The 21748-nt window shown below is 41.0% G+C and overlaps 1 protein-coding gene and 2 long non-coding RNA genes across 3 annotated transcripts; all 3 read right to left on the bottom strand.

The window, feature by feature from the left end:
* Positions 1-3029: 3029 nt before the first annotated feature.
* LOC114451200 (mucin-2-like) lies at positions 3030-6907 on the bottom strand. Its single transcript, XM_028429775.1, has 5 exons — positions 5522-6907; positions 4668-5134; positions 3428-3464; positions 3248-3341; positions 3030-3034 (listed from the first exon to the last, which is right to left on the bottom strand). Exons 1-5 carry the CDS (start codon positions 6890-6892, stop codon positions 3030-3032), a joined length of 1974 nt encoding a protein of 657 aa, XP_028285576.1. The 5' UTR covers positions 6893-6907.
* A 6388-nt stretch (positions 6908-13295) lies between these two features.
* On the bottom strand, positions 13296-15166 carry LOC114450710 (uncharacterized). The gene is made up of 3 exons (XR_003672132.1): positions 15090-15166; positions 14681-14740; positions 13296-13359 (listed from the first exon to the last, which is right to left on the bottom strand). It is a non-coding gene; the product is annotated as an uncharacterized LOC114450710 (long non-coding RNA).
* An 841-nt stretch (positions 15167-16007) lies between these two features.
* Positions 16008-16774, bottom strand: LOC114450708 (uncharacterized). The gene is made up of 3 exons (XR_003672131.1): positions 16642-16774; positions 16392-16540; positions 16008-16299 (listed from the first exon to the last, which is right to left on the bottom strand). It is a non-coding gene; the product is annotated as an uncharacterized LOC114450708 (long non-coding RNA).
* Between the last annotated feature and the right edge of the window lie 4974 nt (positions 16775-21748).

The raw sequence follows: 21748 nt of genomic DNA, 5'->3' as shown, positions 1-21748 counted from the left end.
ATATTGAAACATGTTGAGGGTGTGGAAAAAGTGAAGCGGTATGGCCTGTTACTGTGGTAACCAAGGCACGATCCATCAGTAAGTACAGAGGAGTGCAAACACACCTAAACATAGTATAAAAATATTCACCTGCTTCGCCCGCGTCTCTGATAACTCCCTGTGAAATGAGGAGAGTCAAATTGGTGAATAATAATAAAAACAGATGCAAATCATTCAGACAGGCAGGACTGAGGTGTTAAGTTTGAGTCAAAGCAGCCATTCTTCTTCATTAGTAGAGCTAAAACTGTATTTCCTGCTTCAGTTTTAAGCAAATTATTGGTCCATAGTGACCGTACAGTCCCCTTTGTCAGACTTAAACACAACTGGGCCCATATAATATAAAAAGAATTAAACAGGGAGTGGATAAAATAACAGGGAAAATAACAGGGACAATAACATCAAAATAAACTACCAAACAATAATGTACAAGACCTATTTATTGACATGAAGACGTGGACAATCATCATGTCCAAAGAAAAATAATCAACCTTTGTGAAAAGCTTTATTACTCTTTTCGATGATTAGCCTTTAATCACCTTTAATTTCGGTTATGCCACCTCACCTGCTCATTACATAATTTGCTCAGAAGTCAGCAGTTGGGTGGGTCACTTTGATGGAACAATATAAAAGCATAATTAGGATGATTGTTCACAGCACAAGGTGGGGCACACTACAGCCTCATACCATCAAACAATCATACCTGACATCCACAACGTGGTTTTAATACCATGGCTAATCCACTTTAATAAAGGGCAGGATACGAGTACAAGGCATCAAAGAAATGCTGTCCATCCGAAACTAATGGATGTGGGAAACTTAAAATTATGTTTTTGTGCATTGTAGTTAACTACAAATTCGTCAAATGTAGAGTTTCATCACAGGTCAAGGCTTTCTTACACAGGTCTGCTTATTTATTTTTGAGTGTTAAAGGAAATAAATCACACACTTCTTGCAGAAGAAGAAACCCTGGAAAGTTCTAACAAAGCCATGCAACACGTCAACATGTACACACCTCTTATAGTAATCAATATTTATTGTCAATTCACATATACAGACACACACACATATATATATATATATATATATATATATATATATATATACACACACACACACACACACACACACACACAGGGTCGAAATATTGTTCTCCATCACCCACGGTTTGTGAAAAACAGGACAAATAGGTTAGAATAGATATGAAAGACATAATAACAACAGCAAAGTCAATGAGTTTGATCAATATCCAGCAGAGTTTTACAATCCATATACATTAGTGCCATTATTTCTAACTATATAAGTGTATTTAGCGACGTCAGGTGAGGTGGAAAAATGGCCGCAGATTAATAAACGTCACTAAAGTTAAATAAAAAGGTACAAAGTGTTTCTGTCTGTGGTTGCAGAAAAACACTCCCAGGGTGTGCCCCTGCACATTGTCGTCAGATGTTTGTGTCACATCCAGCTTCGTATTTGTGACACAAACACAGGGTGTGATCGAAGGTGCACAAGACTTTAACCACAGTTTGACCAGTAGCGGCCATTTTAAGTATCACTACACACAGTTCCAAAGTGATGTAAACACAATGTATATAATGTGTTTTATGTATTACACAATATGTGTCACCATCTTTCATTAATGTCCTTTGCGATATCAATGTTTTAATAAAGCAAACACTATGCAATTCATAATCTTTAATTTAATGTTACCATTATACAATTTGTATGCAACAATTCAAACCTTTGATTAATGCACAGGAATATTTTTTAAAAGTACAGTTAGTGAAATTAAGATTAAAGGAGATGTCAACAAAAAAAAAATTGTTCCAGAATCAGATTTATAAAATGTCATTAATCTAGTCTGAAAGATAACAAACAAAGCTTAAAATCCTACTACTAATAAAAATGTGTTATTGGTCTGAAAGCCTTGAAAATATGAAATATGTTTTTTTATTTTAGAGAGCATGTTTTTATGTCTGCCAGATTCCATCCTGTGACAGCATCAGCCTGAGGCTTTTTGTTAAAGTGATGTCTGTTTTGTTGCCCAGCCTGAAAGCAGAATAGCAAACTATCTGGTAAAAGAGTAGACAAGCCTGTAAATGAAGTTATTTCTTTTCAGTGGACACAAGCACAAAAGTAGCATCTTTTCCACTGTTGATTATGTTGGTTGATTGATTGATTGGAGGATTGAATGAATGGATTCTTCATAAATACCACCATGCGGTTCTGTGATAGTGCACACTGTTGTTGTGTGGAGTTTGTGATGATATGAATCACACTGTTTTAACAAGGTTTGGATGAATAGCTGACTTACAGCAAAAATAAACCAGCAGCCGCTCCCTGATCTCTCTGTCTGAACAAGTCATAACAAGTGCTCAGACAATGTGATGATTGTAATGCAACACTGGTTCAGAGAAAACATCACCAGCATTTTCATAAAAAAACATAATAAAATAAGCTTTTAATTTTAAAGGCAAAGTTTTTTTCCAAAATAAAGTTATTCAGAGATAATAGTATGTAAAACAACTACTACTACTACTACTACTGTAAAACTAGTGGCTTGTCAGTAACCATGACAACAGCACCAAACAGGATCCAGTGACAAGACCGAAATTGGGGGTCACGCTGCATGAAGCTGTAAATGAGGAACAAAAATATTAGTTTGACCACTAAATGCTCAACTTTCAATACTTTGTGATGCACACAATGTCTCTTACCTGCGTCAGTGACAGAGATGGATTTTATGTCGATGTCAAAGCAGGTGATGGATGAAGATGCACTGATCAAAACACTCTCAACCTCAGTGTCATTAAGAGCAGTTGTGTTAACAAACTGAAGGTGCATGATGTTGATGATTGATCCATTTCTGCAAAAGGAGTTAAGAAAAAAAGCTTAGATTTTAGCCGGTATCCAAACACACAAAATATTCAAACTACCTGAATGACACCACATTCAAGGAGTCAAAAGAAGAGAAATGGTTTCTGTAGACAGGTTCAACCTGCAGACAGAAAAAGTCGTTTTTGTAACAAAAATTTGAGTTTGAGATGAGCTGTTAGCTCAGAGACTTAATTATCTAAATTATATCATTTCTTACCTTTCGCTTTATCAGTGAAGCTCGATTTTTAAACACTGCAGATGATGAATCCAACAAATCAACAGTAAATGTGCCTTTAACAGATCTGAATGTCACTAATTTAATTGCAACAGCTACAGTTGTTGATGCGAAAGTTGTAGGTGCTGCAGTTGTTGGTGTGGCAGTTGTTCTGAAAGTTGTAGGTGCTGCAGTTGTTGGTGTGGCAGTTGTTCTGAAAGTTGTAGGTGCAAAACTTGTAGGTCCAATAATTGTTGTGGGAGCAGGTGTCGTCGTTGTGGGGGCAGGTGTAGTTGTTGCTGGTGTAGTAGTGGTGGGAGCAGGTGTTGTTGTAGTGGGGGCAGTGATTATAGCTGTGGTACTTGCGTTTGCAACAGTGGTAGTTGGGGCTGCAGTTGTTTCTGTAAATGAAAGAAAAAATGTAGGAATCCTGAGAAACTGATTTGTCTGTGTTCACCCAAGACAAAAAACCTTTTTGCTGTGTATAATATATAATAGTGTATAATTGATGTTTACTTACGAACTACTACGACAGATGTTGTAACAACTGTGAGATTGAAGGTGTTGTTGGGATTAGACACAGCCTCGACTAATGTTTGTACAACAGCAGCAGCCGGGGGGATCTCTGCAGTTGTTGCATTTTTTCTGAACTCAACGCCCACTTCAGCTTCAGTATTATCCCCTCGTGTTATTGATCCAGCTCGTCTGCATGAGAAAGCATCTTCAATTAACACTTGTCAGTGTATGTGTTCGGAGACTTATACATATTAAATTAAAATTTTAAACTTAGGTTCAGGAACAGGCCACGCCTCACAACATGCTACCAATATATACAGGTGTATTTGCCCCAAATACTCCGTTTGACTTCATTCGAAAACCCAAAATCCTCCAAACCCCTTTTTATCTCTTCATTTTTATTATACCTTCTTTCTACACAGGAACACCAGGGGGCTAAGATCTTAAGCTGCTGAGACATACCCCCACCCAGAGTCTTACCTCCTGTGTTCCACAGTTCAAGCACTCACCCTGACCTTCTCTACACACTCATCACTATGTTCATCCTCACGCTTTCATTTTCACCCCATCATCCTCATCCTTTCATCCCTTCATTCCTCCCTCGCTACCTACCCCTCAGCACGAGAATACTTAAGGCATGGCCTAGTTGATGTCACTGTACAGTCTTACCTGAATGCTACAACATAAACACGGACAACCAGGTCGCCATATTTTCTTCTGTAAATGACATCATACTGTGGAAAGTAAGCAATAGAAAACAAATGAATTATAAATATTCAGAAAGTATAATTCAAAATAATGAGTAAACTTCTATGTACTCACCACTTCTACAACTTGAGTCTCAAGGTTCCTAAACTCTGGAGAGGTTTTATCATTGAGCGCTTCTACAAATGGTTGTTGTATGACTGCTGCAATAACAACAACTTGTGGAGGAGATTGTGTTGTTGTGGTTGTAGTGGTAAGAGCAGATGGTGTGGTCGGTGTCGTGACAGGTGTAGTAATTGTGGGAGCAGGTGTCACGGCCGGAGCTGGTGTGGTTGTTGTCGGGGCTGGTGTAGTAGTGGTTTGAGCTGGTGTGGTTGTCAGGGCAGGAGTCATGGTTGTGGGAGCTGGTGTGACTGTTGTCATGACAGGTGTAGTAGTGGTGGGAGCAGGTGTCATGGTGGGAGCTGGTGTGGTTGTTGTCGGGGCAGGTGTCGTGGTGGGATCTTGTGTGGTCGTTGTCGGGGCAGGTGTAGTAGTGGTAGGAGCTGGTGTCGTCGTTGTCAGAGCAAGTGGCGTGGTGGTGGGAGCAGGAGTGGTCGATGTCAGGGCAGGGGTCATGGTGGGAGCTGGTGTGGTAGTGGTAGGTGTTGTAGTGGTGATAGGTGTCGGAGCAGGTGTAGTAGTGGTGGGAGCTGGAGTGGTCGTTGTCGGAGCAGGTGTAGTAGTGGTGGGACCTGGAGTGGTCGTTGTTGGGGCAGGTGTAGTGGTGGGAGCTGGAGTGGTCGTTGTGGGGGCAGGTGTAGTGGTGGCATCTGTTGTGGTCATGGCATATGTTGTAGTGGTGGGAGCAGGTGTCATTGTGGGAGTTGTGGTTGTGATAGTTGTGGTGGGATCTGTTGTGATCGGGGCATGTGTTGTAGTGGTGGGAACTGTTGTTGTTGTGGCAGTTGTGGTGGGATCTGTTGTGGTCGTGGCAGGTGTTGTAGTTGTGGGAGCTGTTGTGGGCGTGATAGTTGTTGTGGTGGGATCTGTTGTGATCGGGGCATGTGTTGCAGTGGTGGGAACTGTTGTTGTTGTGGCAGTTGTGGTGGGATCTGTTGTGGTCATGGCAGGTGTTGTAGTTGTGGGAGCTGTTGTGGGCGTGATAGTTGTTGTGGTGGGATCTGTTGTGATCGGGGCATGTGTTGTAGTGGTGGGAACTGTTGTTGTTGTGGTAGGATCTGTTGTGGTTGGGGCAGGTGTTGTAGTGGTGGAAGCTGTTGTCATTGTGGCAGTTGTTGTGGTGGGATCTGTTGTGGTCGTGGTAGTTGTGTTGGGATCTGTTGTGGTCGGGGCAGGTGTTGTAGTGGTGGGAGCTGTTGTCATTGTGGTACTTGTTGTGGTGGGATCTGTTGTGGTCGGGGCAGGTGTTGTAGTGGTGGGAGCTGTTGTGGTCGTGGCAGTTGTGGTGGGATCTGTTGTGGTCGTGGTAGTTGTAGTGGGATCTGTTGTGGTCGGGGCAGGTGTTGTAGTGGTGGGAGCTGTTGTCGTTGTGGTACTTGTTGTGGTGGGATCTGTTGTGGTCGGGGCAGGCGTTGTAGTGGTGGGAGCTGTTGTCGTCGTGATACTTGTTGTGGTGGGATCTGCTGTGGTCGGGGCAGGCGTTGTAGTGGTGGGAGCTGTTGTCGTCGTGGTACTTGTTGTGGTGGGATCTGCTGTGGTCGTGGCAGGCGTTGTAGTGGTGGGAGCTGTTGTCGTCGTGGTACTTGTTGTGGTGGGATCTGCTGTGGTCGTGGCAGGTGTTGTAGTGGTGGGAGCTGTTGTCGTCGTGGTACTTGTTGTGGTGGGATCTGCTGTGGTCGTGGCAGGAGTTGTAGTGGTGGGAGCTGTTGTCGTCGTGGTACTTGTTGTGGTGGGATCTGCTGTGGTCGTGGCAGGCGTTGTAGTGGTGGGAGCTGTTGTCGTCGTGGTACTTGTGGTGGGATCTGCTGTGGTCGTGGCAGGCGTTGTAGTGGTGGGAGCTGTTGTTGTCATGGCAGTTGTTGTGGTGGGATCTGCTGTGGTTGTGGCAGATGTTGTAGTGGTGGGAGCTGTTGTCGTTGTGGTACTTGTTGTGGTGGGATCTGTTGTGGTCGGGGCAGGTGTTGTGGAGGTGGGAGCTGTTGTCGTTGTGGCAGTTGTGGTGGGATTTGTTGTGGTCGGGGCCGGTGTTGTACTGGTGGGAGCTGGAGGAGAGGGGAAAGGTGTAGTGGGAGCAGGTGTGGTTGTTGGGGCAGGTGTAGTGGTGGGATCTGTCGTTGTTGGAGTGAGTGTCGTAGTGGTGGGAGCAGGAGTGGTCGTTGTCGGGGCAGGTGTCATGGTAGGACCTGGTGTGGCTGTTGTTGGGGCAGGTCTAGTAGTGGTGGGAGTAGGTGTGGTTGTTGTCGTGGCAGGTGTAGTGGTGGGATCTGTTGTGGTCGGGGCAGGTGTTGTAGTGGTGGGAGCTGGTGTGGTAGTGGTAGGTGTTGTAGTGGTGATAGGTGTTGTGGTCGGAGTAGGTGTAGTAGTGGTGGGAGCTGGTGTCATGATTGTTGTGGGGGCAGTTGTTGTGAGAGCTGGTGTGGGTGTTGTGGGGGCTGGTGTAGTAGTGGTGGGAGCTGGTATTGGATCCTGTGTTGTTGTGATATTTGTTGGATCCTGTGTTGTTGTGATATTTGTTGGATCCTGTGTTGTTGTGATAGTTGTTGGATCCTGTGTTGTTGTGATATTTGTTGGATCCTGTGTTGTTGTGATAGCTGTTGGATCCTGTGTTGTTGTGATATTTGTTGGATCCGTTATTGTTGTGATAGCTGTTGGATCCTGTGTTGTTGTGATATTTGTTGGACCCGTTGTTGTGATAGCTGTTGGATCCTGTGTTGTTGTGATATTTGTTGGATCCTGTGTTGTTGTGATAGCTGTTGGATCCTGTGTTGTTGTGATATTTGTTGGACCCGTTGTTGTTGTGATAGCTGTTGGATCCTGTGTTGTGATATTTGTTGGATCCTGTGTTGTTGTGATAGTTGTTGGATCCTGTGTTGTTGTGATATTTGTTGGATCCTGTGTTGTTGTGATAGCTGTTGGATCCTGTGTTGTTGTGATATTTGTTGGAACCGTTATTGTTGTGATAGCTGTTGGATCCTGTGTTGTTGTGATATTTGTTGGATCCGTTATTGTTGTGATAGCTGTTGGATCCTGTGTTGTTGTGATATTTGTTGGACCCGTTGTTGTGATAGCTGTTGGATCCTGTGTTGTTGTGATATTTGTTGGATCCTGTGTTGTTGTGATAGCTGTTGGATCCTGTGTTGTTGTGATATTTGTTGGACCCGTTGTTGTTGTGATAGCTGTTGGATCCTGTGTTGTTGTGATATTTGTTGGACCCGTTGTTGTTGTGATAGCTGTTGCATCCTGTGTTGTTGTGATATTTGTTGGACCCGTTATTGTTGTGATAGCTGTTGGATCCTGTGTTGTTGTGATATTTGTTGGACCCTGTGTTGTTGTGATAGCTGTTGGATCCTGTGTTGTTGTGATATTTGTTGGACCCGTTGTTGTTGTGATAGCTGTTGGATCCTGTGTTGTTGTGATATTTGTTGGACCCGTTGTTGTTGTGATAGCTGTTGCATCCTGTGTTGTTGTGATATTTGTTGGACCCGTTATTGTTGTGATAGCTGTTGGATCCTGTGTTGTTGTGATATTTGTTGGACCCGTTGTTGTTGTGATAGCTGTTGCATCCTGTGTTGTTGTGATATTTGTTGGACCCGTTATTGTTGTGATAGCTGTTGGATCCTGTGTTGTTGTGATATTTGTTGGACCCTGTGTTGTTGTGATAGCTGTTGGATCCTGTGTTGTTGTGATATTTGTTGGACCCGTTATTGTTGTGATAGCTGTTGGATCCTGTGTTGTTGTGATATTTGTTGGACCCGTTGTTGTTGTGATAGCTGTTGCATCCTGTGTTGTTGTGATATTTGTTGGACCCGTTATTGTTGTGATAGCTGTTGGATCCTGTGTTGTTGTGATATTTGTTGGATCCTGTGTTGTTGTGATAGCTGTTGGATCCTGTGTTGTTGTGATATTTGTTGGACCCGTTATTGTTGTGATAGCTGTTGGATCCTGTGTTGTTGTGATATTTGTTGGACCCGTTGTTGTTGTGATAGCTGTTGGATCCTGTGTTGTTGTGATATTTGTTGGACCCGTTGTTGTGATAGCTGTTGGATCCTGTGTTGTTGTGATATTTGTTGGACCCGTTGTTGTGATAGCTGTTGGATCCTGTGTCGTTGTGATATTTGTTAGACCCGTTGTTGTTGTGATAGCTGTTGGATCCTGTGTTGTTGTGATATTTGTTGGACCCGTTGTTGTTGTGATAGCTGTTGGATCCTGTGTTGTTGTTGGACCCGTTGTTGTTGTGATAGCTGTTGGATCCTGTGTTGTTGTGATATTTGTTGGACCCGTTGTTGTGATAGCTGTTGGATCCTGTGTTGTTGTGATATTTGTTGGACCCGTTATTGTTGTGATAGCTGTTGGATCCTGTGTTGTTGTGATATTTGTTGGACCCGTTGTTGTTGTGATAGCTGTTGGATCCTGTGTTGTTGTGATATTTGTTGGATCCGTCATTGTTGTGATAGCTGTTGGATCCTGTGTTGTTGTGATATTTGTTGGATCCTGTGTTGTTGTGATAGCTGTTGGATCCTGTGTTGTTGTGATATTTGTTGGACCCGTTGTTGTTGTGATAGCTGTTGGATCCTGTGTTGTTGTGATATTTGTTGGACCCGTTGTTGTTGTGATAGCTGTTGCATCCTGTGTTGTTGTGATATTTGTTGGACCCGTTATTGTTGTGATAGCTGTTGGATCCTGTGTTGTTGTGATATTTGTTGGACCCTGTGTTGTTGTGATAGCTGTTGGATCCTGTGTTGTTGTGATATTTGTTGGACCCGTTGTTGTTGTGATAGCTGTTGGATCCTGTGTTGTTGTGATATTTGTTGGACCCGTTGTTGTTGTGATAGCTGTTGCATCCTGTGTTGTTGTGATATTTGTTGGACCCGTTATTGTTGTGATAGCTGTTGGATCCTGTGTTGTTGTGATATTTGTTGGACCCGTTGTTGTTGTGATAGCTGTTGCATCCTGTGTTGTTGTGATATTTGTTGGACCCGTTATTGTTGTGATAGCTGTTGGATCCTGTGTTGTTGTGATATTTGTTGGACCCTGTGTTGTTGTGATAGCTGTTGGATCCTGTGTTGTTGTGATATTTGTTGGACCCGTTATTGTTGTGATAGCTGTTGGATCCTGTGTTGTTGTGATATTTGTTGGACCCGTTGTTGTTGTGATAGCTGTTGCATCCTGTGTTGTTGTGATATTTGTTGGACCCGTTATTGTTGTGATAGCTGTTGGATCCTGTGTTGTTGTGATATTTGTTGGATCCTGTGTTGTTGTGATAGCTGTTGGATCCTGTGTTGTTGTGATATTTGTTGGACCCGTTATTGTTGTGATAGCTGTTGGATCCTGTGTTGTTGTGATATTTGTTGGACCCGTTGTTGTTGTGATAGCTGTTGGATCCTGTGTTGTTGTGATATTTGTTGGACCCGTTGTTGTGATAGCTGTTGGATCCTGTGTTGTTGTGATATTTGTTGGACCCGTTGTTGTGATAGCTGTTGGATCCTGTGTTGTTGTGATATTTGTTAGACCCGTTGTTGTTGTGATAGCTGTTGGATCCTGTGTTGTTGTGATATTTGTTGGACCCGTTGTTGTTGTGATAGCTGTTGGATCCTGTGTTGTTGTTGGACCCGTTGTTGTTGTGATAGCTGTTGGATCCTGTGTTGTTGTAATATTTGTTGGACCCGTTGTTGTGATAGCTGTTGGATCCTGTGTTGTTGTGATATTTGTTGGACCCGTTATTGTTGTGATAGCTGTTGGATCCTGTGTTGTTGTGATATTTGTTGGACCCGTTGTTGTTGTGATAGCTGTTGGATCCTGTGTTGTTGTGATATTTGTTGGATCCGTCATTGTTGTGATAGCTGTTGGATCCTGTGTTGTTGTGATATTTGTTGGACCCGTTGTTGTTGTGATAGCTGTTGGATCCTGTGTTGTTGTTGGACCCGTTGTTGTTGTGATAGCTGTTGGATCCTGTGTTGTTGTGATATTTGTTGGACCCGTTGTTGTGATAGCTGTTGGATCCTGTGTTGTTGTGATATTTGTTGGACCCGTTATTGTTGTGATAGCTGTTGGATCCTGTGTTGTTGTGATATTTGTTGGACCCGTTGTTGTTGTGATAGCTGTTGGATCCTGTGTTGTTGTGATATTTGTTGGACCCGTTGTTGTTGTGATAGCTGTTGGATCCTGTGTTGTTGTTGGACCCGTTGTTGTTGTGATAGCTGTTGGATCCTGTGTTGTTGTGATATTTGTTGGACCCGTTGTTGTGATAGCTGTTGGATCCTGTGTTGTTGTGATATTTGTTGGACCCGTTATTGTTGTGATAGCTGTTGGATCCTGTGTTGTTGTGATATTTGTTGGACCCGTTGTTGTTGTGATAGCTGTTGGATCCTGTGTTGTTGTGATATTTGTTGGACCCGTTGTTGTTGTGATAGCTGTTGCATCCTGTGTTGTTGTGATATTTGTTGGACCCGTTATTGTTGTGATAGCTGTTGGATCCTGTGTTGTTGTGATATTTGTTGGATCCGTTATTGTTGTGATAGCTGTTGGATCCTGTGTTGTTGTGATATTTGTTGGATCCTGTGTTGTTGTGATAGCTGTTGGATCCTGTGTTGTTGTGATATTTGTTGGACCCGTTATTGTTGTGATAGCTGTTGGATCCTGTGTTGTTGTGATATTTGTTGGACCCGTTGTTGTTGTGATAGCTGTTGGATCCTGTGTTGTTGTGATATTTGTTGGACCCGTTGTTGTGATAGCTGTTGGATCCTGTGTTGTTGTGATATTTGTTAGACCCGTTGTCGTTGTGATAGCTGTTGGATCCTGTGTTGTTGTGATATTTGTTGGATCCGTTGTTGTTGTGATAGCTGTTGGATCCTGTGTTGTTGTGATATTTGTTGGACCCGTTGTTGTTGTGATAGCTGTTGGATCCTGTGTTGTTGTTGGACCCGTTGTTGTTGTGATAGCTGTTGGATCCTGTGTTGTTGTGATATTTGTTGGACCCGTTGTTGTTGTGATAGCTGTTGGATCCTGTGTTGTTGTGATATTTGTTGGATCCGTCATTGTTGTGATAGCTGTTGGATGCTGTGTTGTGATATTTGTTGGACCCGTTGTTGTTGTGATAGCTGTTGGATCCTGTGTTGTTGTTGGACCCGTTGTTGTTGTGATAGCTGTTGGATCCTGTGTTGTTGTGATATTTGTTGGACCCGTTGTTGTGATAGCTGTTGGATCCTGTGTTGTTGTGATATTTGTTGGACCCGTTATTGTTGTGATAGCTGTTGGATCCTGTGTTGTTGTGATATTTGTTGGACCCGTTGTTGTTGTGATAGCTGTTGGATCCTGTGTTGTTGTGATATTTGTTGGACCCGTTGTTGTTGTGATAGCTGTTGGATCCTGTGTTGTTGTGATATTTGTTGGACCCGTTATTGTTGTGATAGCTGTTGGATCCTGTGTTGTTGTGATATTTGTTGGACCCGTTGTTGTTGTGATAGCTGTTGGATCCTGTGTTGTTGTGATATTTGTTGGACCCGTTGTTGTGATAGCTGTTGGATCCTGTGTTGTTGTGATATTTGTTGGACCCGTTATTGTTGTGATAGCTGTTGGATCCTGTGTTGTTGTGATATTTGTTGGATCCGTCATTGTTGTGATAGCTGTTGGATGCTGTGTTGTTGTGATATTTGTTGGACCCGTTGTTGTTGTGATAGCTGTTGGATCCTGTGTTGTTGTTGGACCCGTTGTTGTTGTGATAGCTGTTGGATCCTGTGTTGTTGTGATATTTGTTGGACCCGTTGTTGTGATAGCTGTTAGATCCTGTGTTGTTGTGATATTTGTTGGACCCGTTATTGTTGTGATAGCTGTTGGATCCTGTGTTGTTGTGATATTTGTTGGACCCGTTGTTGTTGTGATAGCTGTTGGATCCTGTGTTGTTGTGATATTTGTTGGATCCGTTATTGTTGTGATAGCTGTTGGATCCTGTGTTGTTGTGATATTTGTTGGACCCGTTGTTGTTGTGATAGCTGTTGGATCCTGTGTTGTTGTGATATTTGTTGGACCCGTTGTTGTGATAGCTGTTGGATCCTGTGTTGTTGTGATATTTGTTGGACCCGTTGTTGTGATAGCTGTTGGATCCTGTGTTGTTGTGATATTTGTTGGACCCGTTGTTGTTGTGATAGCTGTTGGATCCTGTGTTGTTGTGATATTTGTTGGACCCGTTGTTGTTGTGATAGCTGTTGGATCCTGTGTTGTTGTGATATTTGTTGGACCCGTTGTTGTGATAGCTGTTGGATCCTGTGTTGTTGTGATATTTGTTGGACCCGTTGTTGTGATAGCTGTTGGATCCTGTGTTGTTGTGATATTTGTTGGACCCGTTGTTGTGATAGCTGTTGGATCCTGTGTTGTTGTGATATTTGTTGGACCCGTTGTTGTTGTGATAGCTGTTGGATCCTGTGTTGTTGTGATATTTGTTGAACCCGTTGTTGTTGTGATAGCTGTTGGATCCTGTGTTGTTGTGATATTTGTTGGACCCGTTATTGTTGTGATAGCTGTTGGATCCTGTGTTGTTGTGATATTTGTTGGACCCGTTGTTGTTGTGATAGCTGTTGGATCCTGTGTTGTTGTGATATTTGTTGGACCCGTTGTTGTGATAGCTGTTGGATCCTGTGTTGTTGTGATATTTGTTGGACCCGTTGTTGTGATAGCTGTTGGATCCTGTGTTGTTGTGATATTTGTTGGACCCGTTGTTGTTGTGATAGCTGTTGCATCCTGTGTTGTTGTGATATTTATTGGACCCGTTGTTGTTGTGATAGTTGTTGGATCCTGTGTTGTTGTTGTGATAGTTGTTGGAGCATCTGTGGATGTGTTAATAGCAGTAGCAGCTGCTGTTGTGGTAAGAGCAGATGTTGTTACAGTAGTAGCCTATAAAGTTGTGTTCTTTCTATTGTGTCTACACACACCTGCTAAAATTACCAATGCTATATTTTAAATTATGCCACTTCCATACCTCAATATGTTGGTAAATAGTCAAATAGTCATTAAACCTACTTTACAGCCTTTTTTCAAAACTTTTTTATTATTATTTGTTATGAACCTGTCTTACCAGTTAGAATCAGAACAAAGGCTGCAATCTGTCCAACATTCATTTTGTTTTCCTTTAGATCTGTAAAATCAAACACAGAAACCTATTCACTTATATAAAATGTACTTACATAAGTTATGTTATCATTAACATCAGTTATCATTAGAATCCACTAAGATGATTTCAATGTTTGATCACCAGTTTTTGTTTATCTGTTGTGTACAAATAGGTACACATGACAAGACAATTATTACCTATCTATCAATAAAAGATGATAAAATGAGGAGACTTTGTCACTAATATACTCTACAATTCCTGATAAAATGTAATTATATTACATTTTAAAGTGATATTAATATATAATATATGATGTATCGAACATAACCAGCACAAACATAAAGACACAAACAGAAGTGAGAAAAAAAGACTTACCAAAAGAGAACTTATATGATGAAAAGTTAGTATTCTTCCCGTAGTCTGATGGTTATCTTTTTTCACCACAAACCTTTCATCATCCTCACTGATAAAGGTGTTTAGATATTGGAGAAGATCGCTCAGAAATTTTGTAAGAGTGTGACAAAAACCCAGTCAGTCTGGCAGCATGCTTATGCTCTATTATTTTGTCATGTAAACAGACTTACTGTCTCCAACAAACAAACAACACCTGTTATACAAATCAGCCCATATGTCATGCAAAAGTATTTAAATATCAAATCCCCTTTAGGTCTAATTGCAGAGGTGCATAAATAAACATTCAGTGGTGCATATTTTAAAGCTGATATATATATAAATCAATTAAAGACTTGCTTTATACCAGATCTGAGCGTGGAGATGTCGGCCAGTTATTCTGTTATAAACCTGCATCAAAATAACTTTCTAATGTGGTTTTAGTTCCTTCAACTCAAGGTTACTGCAAGATGCTGCAGGGCAGATTATGTGACAAGGTGACTATAAAGTTGTGCTCTTTCTATTGTGTCTATAGTCTGCTAAAATTACCAATGCTATATTTTTAATTATAATGCCACTTACATACATCAATATGTTGGTAAACAGTCATTAAACCTACTTTTTTACAGCCTTTTTTCAAAACTTTTTTATTATTATTTGTTATGAACCTGTCTTACCAGTTAGAATCAGAACAAAAGCTGCAATCTGTCCAACATTCATTTTGTTTTCCTTTAGATCTGTAAAATCAAACACAGAAACTTATTCATGTACTTACATAAGTTATGCACAGCATTTTTCTTCTTTATTGTTTATTTAGAATCCACTAAGATGATTTAAATGTTTGATCACCAGTTTTTGTTTATCTATTGTGTACAAATAGGTACACAGGACAAAACAATTATTACCTATCTATCAATAAAAGATAATAAAATATGGAGACTTTGTCACTAACATACTCTACAATTCTTGATAAAACATAATTATATTACATTATAAAGTGATATTAATATATAATATTATATGATGTATCAAACATAACCAGCACAAACATAAATACACAAACAGAAGTGAGAAAAAAAGACTTACCAAAAGAGAACATATATGATGAAAAGTTAGTATTCTTCCCGTAGTCTGATGGTTATCTTTTTTCACCACAAACCTTTCATCATCCACACTGATAAAGGTGTTTAGATATTGGAGAAGATCGCTCAGAAATTTTGTAAGAGTGTGACAAAAACCCAGTCAGTCTGGCAGCATCCTTATACTCTGTTATTTTGTCATGTAAACAGACTTACTGTCTCCAACAAACAAACAACACCTGTTATACAAATCAGCCCATATGTCATGCAAAAGTATTTAAATATCAAATCCCCTTCAGGTCTAATTGCAGTGGTGCATAAATAAAAATTCAGTGGTGCATATTTTAAAGCTGATATATATATAAATCAACTAGACTTGCTTTATACCAGATCTGAGCATGAAGACGTCGGCCAGTTATTCTGTTATACACCTGCATCAAAATAACTTTCTAATGTGGTTTTAATTCATTCAACTCAAGGTTACTGCAAGATGCTACAGGGCAGATTATGTGACAAGGTGACTGTTCTCTGATGGAATAAGTAAAATCCAGCAGTGACACAGCAGGTCTACCATACTTTTTCAAGAATTCATTTCTGGTTTAAAAGTTTCATATAGACATTTTATGAAATTCTTCAAAAACATTTAAATTTTTTATGTGCCTTTAATGGAAGTATTCTCAGAATATTAGATAACAGAAAAAGCTTGTTAATTATGTATAATAATATAATGTATCCTGATCATCTTAAATACATATTGCTACTTTGTATAAGTATACAAAACTATAGTACAAGTCACAAAATACATTTTTTTATAAATACATTTAAATATGACAATGAATAACTGGATAATCATACAGGACATTGTTCAGCTTGCAATTCCAGAATTATTCATTCACTATAATACTCATTCAGGCAACACAATGAGTTAAATTAGTGTTTGCACTGTGCTTCATATAACATCAAGTCATTGCAGAGATAACTCCTTCATTGGTGCTAAAAAAGACATTTAAGCTTATATAGCTTATTGTAGTTTTTCAAAAGGTCTTCTAGGATTTATAATGAGAACAAAGTCCTTTTTCATACCAGTGGCAGCAGGCTTTTTAAATTGATTTCACTTCAGCACACACACTATTGTTGACTTGTCAGCAGCCATGACAGCAGCACCAAGCAGGATGCAGTGATGAGACTGATCTTGTGGCTCACTCCACCTGACACCTCTGTCAAAGATTACAGACATAAAACAAAACTTTAACAAACAGTTAAAAAAAAGTAATGTTTTTTTAATGAGGTAGTATTCAGTATTGCTTACGTGTGCCGTTCACAGAAACAGAGGTGGGATCAATGTTGAAGGCTGTGATGTTTGAAGCTGCGCTGATCAAAACGTTTCCAATGGCAGTGTTATTGGGTACAGATGAAGAGGCAAAGTTGAGGTCCATGTTGTTGATGATGGAGCCGCTACTGCAGAGAGCATTGCCATAAACAGGGGTTAGTGATGTCTGTAGGAAGTTATGGCCAATACTCTTTAAGATTCATTCATTTAAAAAAACATATAAGATTACCTGAATGAAACCACATTCAATGAGCGGAATGTTGAAAATGAGTTCCGGTAGAAAGGTTCAAGCTGCAGAAAAACAAACAATTATTACATTTCATGGCTTGTCACATATTCCATTGTGCAACGTTCAGTGTCTAAATTACGTACACGTGTTTTGGTTCGGGGCGCGTGTTCTGTTCGGTTCTGGACATGCGCATCAAGTAATACAGGGAGGCAGTTTTTACCACAGCATTGAGACGAGTGTTGGCAACTTGGTGTCTCGCTACATTTCGCGGCTTTCCAATTTTTTTTTAATCAAAAGCCACTAGTGACTCTCTGGTGACTTTTGGAGACTGACGTGAAAGCACGTATCATTCTGCAGTCAGCTACTCTCCTCAACACACAGCCGGTCAGTTTCTGTAGCTTCACGCAGCAGGTTCAGCTGCAGGCAGAGCAGAGAGACCCACACCACTCTGTGTCCAATCGTGAGCAAAGCTGCCGCTGGTCCCGTCAATGCTTACAGAGCGGGATGTAAATAGCATATTTCAATACAAAGAAAACCACGGACATCAGTACTGTTAGCATTGCATAGCGTATTGTAGTCATAGAGTTCAGTCTATCCAACTAGCATGTCGTTCTCTGTCCGACGCGCACACGTGTCTGTGTGTCTCTGTGTGTGTGTGTCTGTGCATGTCTCTGTGTGTGTCTGTCCACGTGTCTGTGTGTGTACACACATCATGCCTCTGTGTGCAGACGGCAGCGGTGAATTGTAAACGCACAACCATGCAGACAGAAATGACATGCTGCCATGCAAATAAGATAAATAACATGAGCTGTTTAGTTTGTTTAATAAAAGAACAAGGTGTAGACTTGTTCTATAGGAAAGGTTCTCTTAAATGGCTTTCTGTTATGATCTGGTGCTATATAGAAATTAAAAAGAAATTAAATTGACTTGACCTGATATAATGATGGGGAAAAACTGAACTGATTCTTAAATATGGTAAATGTTGGATAATTAGGCTATGTATTTTATGCTCATCTGGTATATCCAGAGTGTTAAAAGTTGAAAAAACCTCAACATTGTGAACCAAGCGGAACTGAAAACCGTGACCTCAGAACCGAACCGTGGATTTAGTCAATCGTTCCACCCCTGGTAAGTAATTAGTTTAAATTTCAATCTTTAAAAGAAAAAACTTACTGTTTTCTTCAACAGTGAAGCTCAATTGATAAAAGATGTAGATGATGAATTCAGCAGGTCATTTGTAAACGTCTCTGTAGCGGACCTGAAAGACATCCGCCTGGATGTTACTACCTCAGTCGTAGTGGTGGCAGTGGTTGTGGTTTTGGCATCAGGGGTTGTTGCTGTGGTTGCATTTGTGGTTGCATTTGTGGTTGTTGCTGTGGTTGCAGCAGTGGTTGCTGGTGTGGTTGTAGCAGTGCTTGCAGCCATGGTTATAGCAGTGGTTGCAGCAGTGGTTGTATTAGAGGTTGCAGCAGTGATTGCTGGTGTGGTTGTAGCAGTGGTTGCTGGTGTGGTTGTAGCAGTGGTTGCAGCAGTGGTTGCTGGTGTGGTTGTAGCCGTGGTTATAGCAGTGGTTGCAAATGTAGTTGCAGCAGTGGTTACAGTTGTTGCTGCAGTGTAGATAGTTGCAGCACCAGTGGTAGTTGCAGTGGTAGTTGCGTTTACAGCAGCAGTGGTAGTTGCGAAGTTTGAAGTTATTTCTTTTAAGTGGACACAAGCACAAAAAGTAGCATCTTTTCCACTGTTGATTGAGTTGGTTGATTGATTGATTGGAGGATTGACTGAATGGATTCTTCATAAATACCACAATGCCAGTCTGTGACACTGTTGTTGTGTGGAGTTTGTGATGATATGAATCACACTGTTTTAACAAGGTTTGGACGAATAGCCGACTTACAGCAAAAATAAACTAGCAGCCGCTCCCTGATCTCTCTGTCTGAACAAGTCATAACAAAGGCCCAGACAATGTGATGATTGTAATGCAACACTGGTTCAGAGAAAACATCACCAGTATTTTCATAAAAAAACATAATAAAATAAGCTTTTAATTTTAAAGGCAAAGTTTTTTCCAAAATAAAGTTATTCATAGATAATAGTATGTAAAACAATCTACTACTACTACTACTACTACTACTACTGTAAAACTACTGTCTTGTCAGTAACCATGACAACAGCACCAAACAAGATCTAGTGACAAGACCGAAATTGGGGGTCACGCTGCATGAAGCTGTAAATGAGGAACAAAAATATTAGTTTTAATATTAGTTTGACCAATAAATGCTCAACTTTCGATACTTTGTGATGGACACATGTCTCTTACCTGCGTCAGTGACAAAGATGGATTTTGTGTCGATGTCAAAGCAGGTGATGGATGAAGATGCACTGATCAAAACACTCACAACCTCAGTGTCATTAAGAGCAGTTGTGTTAACAAACTGAAGGTGCATGATGTTGATGATTGATCCATTTCTGCAAAAGGAGTTCAGAAAAAAAGCTTAGATTTTAGCCGGTATCCAAACACACAAAATATTCAAACTACCTGAATGACACCACATTCAAGGAGTCAAAAGAAGAGAAATGGTTTCTGTAGATAGGTTCAACCTGCAGAGGGAAAAATATTGTTTTTGTAACAAAAATTTGAGTTTGAGATGAGCTGTTTGCTCAGAGACTTAATTATCTAAATTATATCATTTCTTACCTTTCGCTTTATCAGTGAAGCTCGATTTTTAAACACTGCAGATGATGAATCCAACAAATCAACAGTAAATGTGCCTTTAACAGATCTGAATGTTACCAATTTAATTGTGACAGCTACAGTTGTTGATGCGAAAGTTGTAGGTGCTGCAGTTGTTGGTGTGGCAGTTGTGACAGTTGTAGGTGCAGAACTTGTCGGTCCAATAATTGTTGTGGGAGCAGGTGTTGTCATTGTGGGGGCAGGTGTTGTAGTAGGGTCAGGTGTAGTTGTTGTAGGTTCAGGTGTAGTTGTAGTAGGGTCAGGTGTAGTTGTTGTGATAGTTGTTGGATCCTGTGTTGTGATAGTTGCTGGATCCTGTGTTGTTGTGATATTTGTTGGATCCTGTGTTGTTGTGATATTTGTTGGATCCTGTGTTGTTGTGATAGTTGTTGGATCCTGTGTCGTCATTGTGGGGGCAGGTGTTGTAGTAGGATCAGGTGTAGTTGTTGTAGGTTCAGGTGTAGTTGTAGTAGGGTCAGGTGTAGTTGTTGTGACAGTTGTTGGATCCTGTGTTGTGATAGTTGCTGGATCCTGTGTTGTTGTGATATTTGTTGGATCCTGTTTTGTTGTGATAGTTGTTGGATACTGTGTTGTTGTGATCGTTGTTGGATCCTGTGTTGTTGTGATAGTTGTTGGATCCTGTGTTGTTGTGATATTTGTTGGATCCTGTGTTGTTGTGATAGCTGTTGGATCCTGTGTTGTTGTGATATTTGTTGGACCCGTTATTGTTGTGATAGCTGTTGGATCCTGTGTTGTTGTGATATTTGTTGGACCCGTTGTTGTTGTGATAGCTGTTGGATCCTGTGTTGTTGTGATATTTGTTGGACCCGTTGTTGTGATAGCTGTTGGATCCTGTGTTGTTGTGATATTTGTTAGACCCGTTGTTGTTGTGATAGCTGTTGGATCCTGTGTTGTTGTGATATTTGTTGGACCCGTTGTTGTTGTGATAGCTGTTGGATCCTGTGTTGTTGTTGGACCCGTTGTTGTTGTGATAGCTGTTGGATCCTGTGTTGTTGTGATATTTGTTGGACCCGTTGTTGTGATAGCTGTTGGATCCTGTGTTGTTGTGATATTTGTTGGACCCGTTGTTGTTGTGATAGCTGTTGGATCCTGTGTTGTTGTTGGACCCGTTGTTGTTGTGATAGCTGTTGGATCCTGTGTTGTTGTGATATTTGTTGGACCCGTTGTTGTGATAGCTGTTGGATCCTGTGTTGTTGTGATATTTGTTGGACCCGTTATTGTTGTGATAGCTGTTGGATCCTGTGTTGTTGTGATATTTGTTGGACCCGTTGTTGTTGTGATAGCTGTTGGATCCTGTGTTGTTGTGATATTTGTTGGATCCGTCATTGTTGTGATAGCTGTTGGATGCTGTGTTGTTGTGATATTTGTTGGACCCGTTGTTGTTGTGATAGCTGTTGGATCCTGTGTTGTTGTTGGACCCGTTGTTGTTGTGATAGCTGTTGGATCCTGTGTTGTTGTGATATTTGTTGGACCCGTTGTTGTGATAGCTGTTGGATCCTGTGTTGTTGTGATATTTGTTGGACCCGTTATTGTTGTGATAGCTGTTGGATCCTGTGTTGTTGTGATATTTGTTGGACCCGTTGTTGTTGTGATAGCTGTTGGATCCTGTGTTGTTGTGATATTTGTTGGACCCGTTGTTGTTGTGATAGCTGTTGGATCCTGTGTTGTTGTGATATTTGTTGGACCCGTTATTGTTGTGATAGCTGTTGGATCCTGTGTTGTTGTGATATTTGTTGGACCCGTTGTTGTTGTGATAGCTGTTGGATCCTGTGTTGTTGTGATATTTGTTGGACCCGTTGTTGTGATAGCTGTTGGATCCTGTGTTGTTGTGATATTTGTTGGACCCGTTATTGTTGTGATAGCTGTTGGATCCTGTGTTGTTGTGATATTTGTTGGACCCGTTGTTGTTGTGATAGCTGTTGGATCCTGTGTTGTTGTGATATTTGTTAGATCCGTCATTGTTGTGATAGCTGTTGGATGCTGTGTTGTTGTGATATTTGTTGGACCCGTTGTTGTTGTGATAGCTGTTGGATCCTGTGTTGTTGTTGGACCCGTTGTTGTTGTGATAGCTGTTGGATCCTGTGTTGTTGTGATATTTGTTGGACCCGTTGTTGTGATAGCTGTTGGATCCTGTGTTGTTGTGATATTTGTTGGACCCGTTGTTGTTGTGATAGCTGTTGGATCCTGTGTTGTTGTGATATTTGTTGGACCCGTTGTTGTTGTGATAGCTGTTGGATCCTGTGTTGTTGTGATATTTGTTGGACCCGTTATTGTTGTGATAGCTGTTGGATCCTGTGTTGTTGTGATATTTGTTGGACCCGTTGTTGTTGTGATATTTGTTGGACCCGTTGTTGT

This window comes from Parambassis ranga, chromosome 18 (assembly GCF_900634625.1).
Source record: "Parambassis ranga chromosome 18, fParRan2.1, whole genome shotgun sequence".
In the NCBI taxonomy this organism is placed as follows: Eukaryota; Metazoa; Chordata; class Actinopteri; family Ambassidae; genus Parambassis; species Parambassis ranga.
The sequence above is the reverse complement of the archived record's forward strand: the minus strand, read 5'-3'. Positions and strand labels throughout refer to the sequence as shown.

Excerpts from the sequence above, each read along its gene's own strand:
- LOC114451200 (XM_028429775.1), bottom strand. The coding sequence starts at position 6,892 with ATGACACCAGCTCCCACCACTACTACACCTACTCCGACCACAACACCT. Across the intron at positions 5,135-5,521 it reads CCACTACAACACATGCCCCG|ACGACCACTCCAGCTCCCAC; the intron begins ATCACAACAGAT and ends CCTGCCCCCACA. Across the intron at positions 3,465-4,667 it reads ACAACAACCACACCAGCTCC|CACTACAACAACACCTGCTC; the intron begins GGCCGTGACACC and ends AATCACTGCCCC.